Here is a 12,994-nt window from a genome sequence, read left to right on the forward strand (position 1 = left end):
GGGTATGATAGACCAGAAGACCCATAATAATGAAACACAGATGCTGCCACACAAGTTACCTGACAACAGGAGATAAGGAAAGAAACTACCACAGCCTAAGAGGCCAAAAAAGATAGCAATGGAATGCTTTGTTCCTAAGAGAAACAATCTTATCATACTTTGGGTTCTACAGGAAATGAAAAGTAGTATGTATTTTGCTTAGTGAAAAGATCACCAAGGGGGACCATGCAGCTTTCGGTTTTGCAAAGTAGATGGGATGAGCTACACTTTTTTATCAGCCTCCCTCCCATCATGGTCAAGAGTCAACTACTGAGAAAAATTGCCATGGAGGTACTGGCGAAGTGATATTCTCAAAGATGTGGCAGAAAGGACCCTTTCTTTTAAAATACAATCAAGATTTTAAAAATATCTTTAAGAGACTCTCCCAGTTTATATTCTCTAGGTGAAAACCGAAATTATTAAATTATAAAATTCTTCTTTAGTTATGGAACACAAACAGGAAATTTTTTCTAAAATTCAACTTTTACAAAGAATAAACCTGCAAATTTTTTTCACAGTCTAAAGTAATGCGTTGGGCCAGGGATACAGCTCAGCGGCACAGTGCCTGCCTGGCAAGCACGAGCTCATGAGTTCGACTGTCGAAACCAAAAATAAATAAATACATAAAATAAAATAATGCCTTAAAACTTTAGGACCTGTTTACTGACAGATAATTGGAATACAGAAAAATACAGTACATAAAAATCTACTGCTAGTGTGTCGGAGAAGACTGCTATACACATCACCCTGTACACCTGGTGAGCACCGACGAGAGGCCGGGAAATGGCGGTGTGGAGGATGGGCAGTTACCTGGTGTGGGAGGCAGCATCATTGATACTGAAAGTGCTGTTCTCCCTGGTCAGAGGGCTCGAGCCGCCCTGGCTCTTGCTGTGGATGTCCAGGCTCAGCGAGGACTCTGCTTTCCGGTCCATGCCGTGGCCGTCTGCCTCCAAAGTCTGATTGACCATGGACAGCACTTCACTGGAGCTGTGCCACAGGGGCGCCACTTTCTCCTTGCCTGGCCCCGATCGAGGTGACGAGGTGGCAGCCCCTAGGGAAGCCGAGCTGCTGTGGCTGGGGCCGTAGGGGGTGGTGTCGATGCCACTGTCGGCTGAGGCTCCCTGCAGATAGTTATAGCTGTTGAGCTCGGATTCTGTGCGGTCCCCATCATACCACTTCTCATCACTGTGGGCACTCGACGCGTTGCTGGAGAGGGTGTTGCTACTGGAGTGGCTCGAGTAGTGGCTATCAGACTGCAAGGGAAGCACGGTTTACTGAGTGCAAGGTACTGCGCCCTGAACACCCGGAGAAAAAACAAAACAGAACAACACTGTGACACATGCTGCAGTTACAGAGGAGTCGAAAGGTGCAAGAGCTCCAATAATGGTAAATCAAAGTAAGATAAGTGAAAGTAATGGCTTGGGAAATGTCTGCGACTCTGTTCCATTCAGTTCTGTCTATGGCAGGGAGTGCAGGAAACTTTTAAGAATTCATTTTTATTATTTGACTCATGCTAAAATATCAATAGACCATTTTAATTGGAAAAATTCTAAACTGTCATTGAAGTCTTTAATATTCTAAAATAGAAAGGAAAGGACATCTGCAAAGGTCTTTTAATTAGAATGTATGCTCGATTCTTAAAGCCCTACTGTTCAGAGGAGATAGAAGGCTGCATATAATTCCTATTACATCAGTGGACAATGGGAAAGGCATGAAGACGGCGGAGTAGTAAGCAGCACAGAAAGGGCCTGAGTGTTCCTGTGCAGATGCTACAAAATAGCAGTGTGAAGAAGACAAGAAGGAGGGAAGTGGGTCCCTTGGACCCAAGAAGGATCTGAGGCTCGAATTGAAAGAGTGAAGGGAGAAACTTCAATGAAGTTGAAGTAGCCGCTGGCGCCTTCTACCTGAGATAGGACTCACTGCACAAGAGGAGCAGTTCAAATCTGTGGACACACAGTGACTGCTGGAGACCCCAGAGGCTTCGATGCAGAGAGGCAGCAGCGGAGGGGAGCAGCAGACATGAAGGATTGCCCTAGCTGGTGCTGAGGGCTCAGCTATCCCATGGGAGACAGCAATTGGCTGGGAGCCATCTTGTAGAAGGGCCAACTGGACTCAGAACTCAGAGTGGCTGCTGGATCCATCTAGCGGCTCCCAGCTGGCCTTAGGCCCTTGGAAGGTGCGCTGACAGCTGTAGGCCAAATGAGTCTGGTCTTGGACAGAAGGTGTAGGCTTGCTGAGATTCTTCACTACCCCTCCCCAAAAGCTACTGCTGGCTTTCTGGGATAGATCGGCACAGACTGGGACTCTGTCTCCACACACTGTATACCAGTGACAGCAGAGACATACCTGGAAGTGGATTTTTTTTTCTCGTTTGGTTTGTTCTTGTGGTGGTTTTTTGTTTTTTTCTCCTTCATTGTTTAATCTTATTTTGATATGAGTGTGAATGTGATTTCTAGCCTCTTTGTGACGTGGTTCTGTTCTCCTCTTTTTCTCTTTCTTCTTTCCCTCCAGTCTTCTGTACCAGTTTCTTAAAGTTAGCATGATGACCCGTTGTCCTTCAGCCTTTATTCTAATCTCTTCCTCTTCTACTTTTCTATTTTTTTCCCCTAACCCTTTTTAAATTTTAACCCCTGAGGGTAAAATTGACATATTAAGGACTTACATACTGCACATAATTTGCTGGTCTATTTTAAATTTTATTATATAACCACAAATCTAGCTCATACAGTTAAAGGTGGTAAATTAATGGTTACCTCAGTTTGTCAATTTCTAGGCTGTGCTTGTTGCTACTGTTATTGCTAATGGTATCACTTCAGCCAAAAGTGACATAATTGTTCCAAACTGCTATTCCTGCTGCTATTCCAAGACTGAAATTGACTAAGGGTCCTAGAAAATACTGTGGCACTGTGCCAAAGAACCAGTGGCTGGGCCAAGCAGGCAGCAACTTCCCATCTGCAACAGCTTGAAGATGTAGGATCTTGCAACAGACACAAAATCCAAAAACTAGCTATACCTGGAAGATACCTCAGAGAAGTAGTCATTTCTTAAGGGTTCCAAATACTAGCAATAAAGTATCACCCCAGGAATTAAACTAAAAAGAAAAGAAAATGAGAAGACACTTAAATAAGAGGCAACCCCAGACATCCAGCTCACCAAAGGCAAACCCAGGAAGCAATGAGGTAGAACAATCCAAAAGCCACCCACCTGACCTCTCTGAAGCAGTAACAACAAAGCAATAGAAAAAAATAAAATCAGAAATTTCTCAGATAACAGTAGAGATGGTGACCACAATGAAAACCATGCTGAGGGACTCTAGAGCAGATACGAGAAACAGAGGATCTCAAGAAAATTATTGAAGCCATGAATGCTCAGCATAGGAAAGAAATGGAATTGAGAAGGTAGATTCAAGCAGATATCGAGGAGATTAAAAATTCCATTGGGAGTATCCACAGCAGATTAAGCCAGTGTGAGGGCAGGATCTCAGACACAGAAGATAGGCTTGTGGTTAGTGATCATGAAAGATTCCTACAAAATAACAAGGGACCATGAGAAATCAATCCAGCAGCTGCTAGATGAGGCAAAAATGAACAACTTAAGACTGATTGGAGTTGATGAAAAAGCAGGAGATAGCACAAATGATATTAAAAAAAACTGCTCACAGACATCATGGCAGAAAATTTCCTGGTAAGGGAAAAGAATTTAACATACAAATAAATGAAGCATATAGAACTCTAACTAGCCAGGATCAAAACAATTTACAGACAGGCATATCACAGTCAAGATTCCAGAAATTCAACACCAGAATAGAAGCTTAAAAACTGTTGGGGAAAAGAAACAAATCACCTATAAAGAAAAGCCCATCAGAATCACCGCTGACTTCTCAGCACAAACCCTCAAGTCAAGGAGAGCTTAGAGTAAAGTATTTCAATTTCATTTTCTTGTTTGTTTGTTTTCTGGTACAGGGAATCGAACTCACGACCTCGTGCTTGCCAGGCAGGTGCTGTGCTGCTGAGCTACATCCCCAGGCCCAAGTATTTCAATTTCTAAGGAAAACAACCTTCAACCCAGACTGATGTCCCTTGCAAAACTATCTTTTAAAATTGATGGAGAAATAAGATAATTCCACAACAGAGAACATAAGGAAATTTATGACCACCAAACGAGCACTCCAAATTTATAACCATCTATATTAATGGTCTCAATTCCTCAATCAAAAGACACAGACTGGCAGAACAGATCAAGAAGGTAGATCCAACAATATTCTGCAAAGAGAAAACACATTTAATTAAAAAAGAACATACACTGAAAGTTCAAGGATGGACAACAATACTCCATGCAACAGGAATCTAGAAAAAAGCAGGGGTAGCTATTCTATTTGCAGACAATGTGAATTTCAAGCCAAGACTGATTAGCAGAGAGAGAGAAAGTCTCATCCTTGTAAAGGGAACAATCTAAGAGGAAAAAGTAACAATCATAAAGAACCCCAAAGTAAAAGATAACAATCATAAGTACCAGTGTACCCAACTATGTGCTAGTGGACATGAAAAATCAAACAAGCACTAATACAACTGTACTGGGAGATCTCAATACTCCACCACAAAAAGACAGATCAACTAGACAACAAATCAATCATGAAGTATCAGAACCGAACCAAACCAAACTTCTGAACAAATGGATTTAGTAGATGTCTACCGAGTGCTCCACCCAAAAACATCAACATACACATTCTTCTCAGCTGCACACAGGATATTTTCCAAAACAGACCACACACTAGCTCATAGAACATACTTAAATAAACGTAAACAAATTGAAATTATCCCATGCACATTCAGACTATGGTACAAGGAAATAGGAAATCAGTGGCAAAAGAAACGGTAAGAACTTCATAAATACATGGAAGTTAAATAGCACCCTCCTAAACAACCAATGGGTCACAGATGAAATTAAAGAAGAAATTAAGACAGTTTCTACAATTTAATGATAACAACAATACAACATACTGGAACTTATGGGACATGATGAAAGCAGTCCTAAGTGGGAAATGTGTAGCAGAGAACACCCTTATCAGGAAGACAGAGCAGGTGCAAATAACAACTTAATGGTGAACCTCAAACTACTAGAGAGAAAAAAATGCAAAAAACTTCTAGAAAAAGAGCAGACTAAGCCAAAAGCTCATAGAAGGAAGGAAATTATAAAGATCAAAGCAGAAATTAACACACTGGAGACTAGGAAAACAATACAGTGGATCAAAGAATTGGTTCTTTGAAAGATTAAATAAAATCGACAAACCCTTAGCCAACCTTATTAACAAAGGAAAGACAAGACTCAAATCTATGCAATTAGGAACAAAAAGGGTGAAATCACAATGGATTCTGCAGAAATCCAGAATATCAATCTATACCTACTTTGCAATCTTGCATTCTAATAAGAAGGAAAATGCAGAGGGAGTGGACAGATTCCTCTATACATACGAATTACTAAAGCTGAAACAAGAAGATATAAAGTCCTAAATAAACCAATATCAATCCATGAAATTGAAGATGTAATTAAAAACCTACCAACAAAGAAAAGCCGACCCTGACGGATGCACTGCTGAATTCTACAAGAAATTTAGAGAAGACCTAACACCACTACTTCTCAAACTCTTTAATGAAATTGAAAGGGAAGCAATATTCCCAGATTCATTCCTAGAAGCAAGCAGTACCCTGATACCAAAAACAGACAAGGACCCAGCTAATAGGAAGGAGACCTACAGGCCAATCTCCCTAATGAACATAGATGCAAAAACCCTCAATAAGATACTGGCAAACAAAATGCAGTAAATGATCAAGAAGATTATACACCATGACCAAGTGGGATTCATCCCAGGGATGGTTCACCATACATAAATTAATAAATGTAACACACCATATTAACAGAGCCAGGGACAAAAAACATATGATCATCTCAATAGATGCAGTAAAAGATCTGACAAAGTCTGGCAACCCCTCATAATAAAAACCTTACAAAAAACTGGAATAGATGATCTTCATCTCAATCAGATAAAAGCCACCCATGACAAACCAACAGCTAACATCATACCAAATGGACAAAAACTGAAAGCTTTAACTCTAAAATCAAGACCAAGACAAGGATGTCCACTGTCTCCACTCTTAGTCAACACAGTCCTGGAAACTTTAGCCAAACAAGAGAAAGAAATAATCAGACAAGAGAAAGAAATAAAAGGAATAATGACAGGAAAGGAAGAAGTGAAATGATCAATATTTGCAGATGACATGATACTCTACATAGAAGATCCCCAAAACTCCACTAAAAAGCTTCTAGAGTTAATAAACAAAGTCAGTAGTGTAGCTGGATACAAAGTCAACACTCAAAAATTAATAGCCAGCCAGGCATAGTGGTACATGCCCATAATCCCAGCACTCAGGAGGATCATTGCAAGTTCGAGACTGGCCTGGGCTACAAAGTGAGCTCAAGACCAGCCTGAACTGCATAGTGAGACCCTGTCTCAAAAAGACAAACAAACAAACAAAAAAAAAAAAAAAAAAAAGGTCAATAGCCTCCCTGTACATGAACAACAAAGTCACTGAGCGAGAAATTAGGGAAACAGCACCTTTCACAACAGCATCCAAAAAATGAAATAATTAGGAATCCATCTAACAAAGGATGTAAAGGATCTCCACATCGACAGCTACAGTACTCTGAAAAAGGAGATTGAAGCAGGTATCAGAAAATGGAAAAACACCCCTTGTTCTTGGGTAGGAAGAACAAATATAGTGAAAATGCTCATACTTCCAAAACTGTTATACAGATTTAATGCAATTCTGATCAAAATTCCAAAAACATATCTCACAGAATTAGAGAAAACAATCCCTAAAATGCATTTGGAACCAGGAAAAACCTAGAATAGCAAAAGCAACTCTGGGCAACAAAGGCAAGGCAGGGGGCATCACAATCCTTGCCTTGAAATTATATCATGAAGCCACTGTGATTAAAAACAGCATGGTACTAGCAAAAAAAAAAAAAAAAAAACAGGCCCAAAGATCAACAGAACAAATTAGAAGATGCAGAAACAACTCCAGACACACTCAGCCACCTTATCTTTGATAAAAGGCTCCAAACACATTCACTGGAAGAAAGATAGCGTCTTTAACAAATGGTGCTGGGAAAAAGGCTCTGCACATGCCAAAGATTAAAACGGGACCCCTATCTTGCACCATGCATTAAACTAAATTCAAAATGGATCAAAGATCTAAATACTAAAACAGAAACATTAAATCTGCTGCAAGATAGAATAAGTAAAACTCTGGGAGACACTGGTGTAAGCAAGGACTTCATGATTAATACCCGACCACACAGGAACTATCACAAAGAAATTGGGATCTCATCTTACTAAAAAGCTTGTGCACAGCAAGAGAAACCACCAACAGAGTGAAGAGACAACCCACAGTGTGGGAAAAAAAATGTTGGCCAGCTGTTCCTCTGACAAAGGATTACTATCGAGAACATATAAAGAACTCAAAAGTATCAGACCTCTCATATTTAAAGACCTAATCCAAAAATGGGTACCTGAGATGAATACACACTTCTCAGATGAAGAAATAGCAACAGCAAATAAATACATGAAAAAATGCTCAACATCACCAGTCATTTGAGAAATGCAAATTACAGCAACACTCAGATTCCATCTCACCCAAGAAAGAACAGCTGTTATTAAGAAATCAACCACTAACAAATGCTGGAGGGGCTGTAGTGAAAAAGGAGCCCTTCATTGGACTGGTGCAACCACCGTGGAAATCTGTGTGGAGATTCCTCAAAAAACTAGGATTGGAGGTGCCATTTGACCCAGCTATTACCCTTCTGGGTATCTTCCCAGAAGAATTAAAAATATCATACCACAGCAATATATGTGCATCCATGTTTATACCAGCAGAATTTATAATAGCTAGATCTTGGAAACAACCCAAATGCCCATCAACTGAGGAATGGATAAAAAACGATGTGGTATTTTTATACTACTCAGCCATAAAGAAGGATAAACTGGAGACTCTTGTAGGTAAATGGATGCAGCTTGAGACCATGCTCGAAGTCAAATAAACCTGACCCACATGTATAAGGGTCTCCCTAGGGTGACAAGGTGAAAGAGTAAATAAGATCAAAAATGTACAACAGATACTGTAAAATGGGAAGGAACTGTTCAAAAGGAAAGAGGAACTGGGGTAGGGGAAAGGAGAAAAGAAAGAAGGAAAAAGCAAAAAAAAAAAATAAATAAATGAAATATATATACACATGATAGTTAAGACAGTTACACTACTAATTTCTCTTAGTTCATTGAAAAGAAAGGTTTGTGCTAATATTGTTCAGACAATTAAATGCCAGTATCTTGTACTCTGAGTAACTAATTTAAAGATAATAATTTGGAATGTATTAACCATTGTTACCTTTCTATCACCTTGTTTTGAAATTTTTTTTTCTCTTTAAAATAAAAAAAAAAATTAAAAAGACCTATTACGTCTGAGAATGCTCTTCTCTCTGCAGTTAGTGTCTGTGTAGGAGAGAGCTTTCTAATGAGTGCTCAGAGATGTCAAGATAATCCAGTGAGTGTTGGCAAAGGAGGATAACTGGTCTCCTCGAGAAATGGTGTCAAGACAACTGGATATTCACACACAAGAAGGAATGAAGATCCTTACCATACAGAAAAACTTCAAGAATCAAAGATCTAAGTGTAACAGCTAAAGGTAATTCTCTGAAACCCTGAATTGTGTGGTTTCTTAGATATAGTACAGGCAACAAAAGGAAGAAGACAGATAAGCTGGACTTAATCAAAATTAAAATTTTTCTGTTTTGTCTTTTTGAGATAGGGTCTCCCTGTGCAGTTCAGGCTGGCCTTGAGCTCACTCTGTAGCCCAGGCTGGTCTTGAACTCGCAACGATCCTCCTGCATCAGCCTCCCAAGTGCTGGGATTACGGGCATGCGCCACCACGCCCAACCTAAAAATCAAAATCTTTTATGTTTCAAATAACCCCAGTAAAAATGGCCAACGGTATGAGAAGACATTTTTCTTCAAAATGTAGAACCCAATGACCATCAACTGATAATGGATTAGGAACAGTGTATATGTATACAACGGAATATCGTTCACTTATGAAAAGGAAGGACTGGATTCATGCTGCAACATGCATGAACATTAAAAGCATTATATTCACTGAAAGAAGCCAAAACTTTTATAATTCCACTCATGCAGAATGTCCAGAACAGGTACATCCACAGAGGCAGAAAGACTGCGTCTGTCAGTGCTGGAAAGAATGGAAACAGAAGGTGACCGCTAAAGGGGTACAGGGCTCTTTTACGGGCTGATGAAAATGTTCTCAAACTGGAGCACGGTGGTGACTGCACAGCTGTGGACATACTAAGGCCATTAAATTGTGTACTCTTAAAAAAGAACATAGTTTACCAAAGAAATAAGATGTTGAAAGATATCGGAATGAAACAGTATTTTAAATTAGAGAAGGGCAGAAGCCCACACGCATCCTGGAGATAAGAGGCGAGACAAGGAGTTGTGCCCAGGCGCCTTTCGGTGGAGGGAGGAGCGCGCTCTTCGCTGGAGAAGGTGAGGGGCAGGAACACACGTCGGCTTCCCCTCAAAGTGAAACCTCTCTTCTCCTTAAGAAGAATCAATCTCAGTTACTTACTGGTGTGCCTAATTTTTCTCAGCAACAGCATATCAAGCGGCATTACGAAGCCTTCATTTACTCTGAGTAGGGCGGACAGCGTCATCAGCCTGGCCCCTCTGCTGTCAGTCTGGACTGGCTGCTGGGCCCTTTACATGTGGCTGACCCCAACTGAGACCTACTGAGAGTGTCAGGTACCGTGCAGGTCCCTACAGCGACCTGACCTGACGCGGGCCCTAGATACAATCAGAGGTTTTCTACTAGCCACGGGTAAAATGAACAGGTGAGCTCAATTGTAATACAGTTTCTCAGCCCAATCTATCCCCAAACAGTATTTTCCTATGTAGTCAATAGAAAAGTTATTACTGCGGGAGGGGAAATTCAGGTTGATCGAGGTCATTTATCACTTACAAGCAGAACAGCGGCATCACATCTCCTTAGTAAATCTCTTCACAGAGTACCAAGTTAGGCTGCACAGCTTTAGCTTCAATGTTCACTGCTCCAGAACAAATTTATATGAGCCTGCTCACTCAAAGTTCTCTGAGCATCTTAAATTCGTGAATACAAAGTGGAGTGTTTCCCCATCCCATCGAAAGACTGGAATGTAAATTCATTCAAGTGAAGAGAGACCAGGAAAACTGACTGCATTTCAAAAGGCGGAGAAAGACTATCCCCAGTCATACGTGTAAGTGATAAGGAACCACGGGCTGTTGCACTAAAAGCACAATGTGTGTAGCTGGGGAAAAGAAGAGGAGGAGAAGGGGCAGTGGGAAGAGAACTTGTCTATTCCCCCGGCTGATGCTCCATCTGTATCTCATGTTCACAACCGCACAAGCAAAAGAAATCTCTTCGTAGCACATTTCTATTCCCGACATTTGAGGACTGTTTGTGATTAAAATGGACAACCTTCCATTCAGACCTGCAGGGGTGCAAGGGCGTAACAATGAGGTTCTAATTTACCTCAAAGCAACATTAGGGCCCTGGCAGGAGGAATTCCAAGACTACCATGACTTCCTTTCTAATCATGCAAAGCAAAGGGCAGCAGAGCAGGCTTGTCCTGTTTTCACATTGCAAGAGGTATGCTGTTGGGAATCTATTATTTCTACAAGTTCACAGTTGACTTACATGTCCTTGTTTGTTTGGAGACAAATGCACCACTGGATCCTGCCGCATTAACCTCCCACTGGGGCTCTCTCGGAAAGCGGGCAGTACCTTTGATACTGCCGGGAGATGGCACGTAGGCTCTGGAATACAGCACAGGACATTACGGTGCAGGCACTGAACAGGTACACACGCGTGTTGACAAAGGAGACGGCGTGCCATTGCATCTTTCCGTTCACTGACCAGCCAACTCTGAATCTCAGCAGGAAGCTTGTTCAGAGTCTACACGATAGACAGCATGTCAGAACTAGTGGCTGATGGATAAAGCTTGCAGCTGGTGACCACGTGTCACATCATACATTAGCAGAGCCAAGTACCACCAAACCAAAGGCCATGAACAATGCAGCAACATTTGGAACCAACTTTTGGTTTGGGGGGGGACGTTAGAATATATGGATTAAATTTATGAAATTCATTCACTGCAAAGTATGGCTAACCTAGCTCAGTCTACATTACCTACACAGGCATGGATGCAATCACGTGTTACTTACCATGACACTTTGGAAATATGTTACCTGTATATTCATGCTGCTCGAGGACAAAAGAATTGAAATCCTGAGGTCCTCTATAACTGTAAGCTAAGCACAACAGAAAAGACACACAGCAACTAGTTTACTTAAAACAATTGCTTCCTTTTGGACTCCAAACTGGTGTTCAAGATGAGCTTCCAAAAGTGAGATAAATGATTTAGCCACACCTATAGCTGAGAACAAGATTTCTGGACTTCTGTGACTCTTCCTACCATGTAGAGGACCAGGCAGCTTACCCCTTGAGCCTGAGTCTCAACCATTTCCAAGAACAGAGAGGCAGAAAAATGAATGTCTGCAGAGATAAGTGAGCCAGCTAACCATGCGAAACTGTGCACGGTCAGTAGGGTACCAGTTTACAGCACACTGATGTATGAAGACAAGTGGGACTGTCTAACACAAGACTCTCCTCAACATCCTCCATCCACGCAAGCCATTAGGGAAGTTCATTCCTACGCAGTGAGTGTAGAAAGGTCAACCCTGCCTAGATTCAGTATTGCATAATGAACAATAAAGTAAGAGTTGTTTTTCTTGAATTCTCCCTAGATTGGCTTAGATCAACTAACCCTTGACTCTGATGGTCAGTTGGGAAAGGCTGGGTAATTCTCCTGAAATGCTGGGATGCCAAAAATTATAAAAATATATTTTAGCATTTTATTAAAAGCCTTAGATTTCAAGGGAAGAAAGGCTACCGCCTGGACCTCCCCTACCACAGAGTAAAAGGCTTCTTGGGGCTCTTGGGCTGCCTTTAAAAAAAGCATGGCTTAAAAGGATGAAAACCGTGTTCCAGAGCTTTATCAATATTCATTTTAGAGCCTTGCCTATTAATGGTGGAAAGCTACTAAACAAAAGTAGATGCAAGGAAAAAAGACTGAAGGGGGGCTGCGTGACAGAATGACCACGGCTCTCGGACAGAACTACCCTTTCCAGGGCACCTTCGGATCCCTCTGTGTCTTCCCCTGAGCAGCGATATGACACTGCGCGCTGCACAAAGCCTGACTAGGAGCCAGAAAAAGCCGCTGAAGTCACGCTGAAGAAGGGATCCTTTTCACACGCGTCGTTACCATCTCAAGAGTACCAAAACATATGGGATTAAAAACATTCTGTCAAGAGCAGAAAAGCAGATGAGAACTTGCTCAGGTTTTCTGTACTAGGGTGGGTGGGTAAGAGGGGAATGACAGATGGCTTCAGCAACAAGGCACATCTCCCTGAAGCTACTGGAACAAAACATATCCTCAGACCTAAGAATTCTAGTTCTTCCCTCAACTCCTGCCAGCTGAGTGTGTGTGTCCCTCCGTGCTCATGGCCGGTACATTGACGTGGGCAGTCACTAACCGGGACAAAGCCACGAATCTGCAGGGACTATAAAACAATGGGTCTCTGCCTTAGAAGTGTATCTTTTTCATCCCTGAAACTTACATCTTTTTAAAAAAATCTTAGACATAATACAGAGGGGAAGAAAACCCAACCTCATAGACTGAGGTCCTTGACGTATCAACCATATGGACGCCAAGTCCCTGGTGTGACGTGCTGGAACCAAATAAGGGCTCACGGGGGAAACCTCTGCCCCAGCTACTTCACAAGCTGAGACAGCTC

General features: G+C 41.5%; 1 protein-coding gene across 7 annotated transcripts in view; it reads right to left on the reverse strand.

The window, feature by feature from the left end:
* Sipa1l1 (signal-induced proliferation-associated 1 like 1) overlaps window positions 1-12,994 on the reverse strand; it is a 362,523-nt gene that overhangs the window by 24,365 nt on the left and 325,164 nt on the right. For 5 of the 7 annotated variants that reach the window (XR_264641.2, XM_005409446.2, XM_005409448.2 and 2 more), the window contains 3 exons: window positions 11,387-11,449; window positions 10,836-10,954; window positions 850-1,292 (listed from right to left, as the gene is read on the reverse strand). Coding sequence is in view for 6 of the 7 variants with exons in the window: in XM_005409446.2 (XP_005409503.1) it covers window positions 850-1,292; window positions 10,836-10,954; window positions 11,387-11,449 (625 nt within the window). In the remaining variant the exon portion in view is untranslated. The remainder of the gene's footprint in view (window positions 1-849; window positions 1,293-10,835; window positions 10,955-11,386; window positions 11,450-12,994) is intronic. The other 2 variants (XM_005409450.2, XM_005409449.2) reach the window with 1 other exon arrangement.

The sequence above is a fragment of the Chinchilla lanigera genome, unplaced genomic scaffold, assembly GCF_000276665.1.
Source record: "Chinchilla lanigera isolate Chin_1 unplaced genomic scaffold, ChiLan1.0 scaffold00122, whole genome shotgun sequence".
Lineage (NCBI taxonomy): Eukaryota > Metazoa > Chordata > Mammalia > Rodentia > Chinchillidae > Chinchilla > Chinchilla lanigera.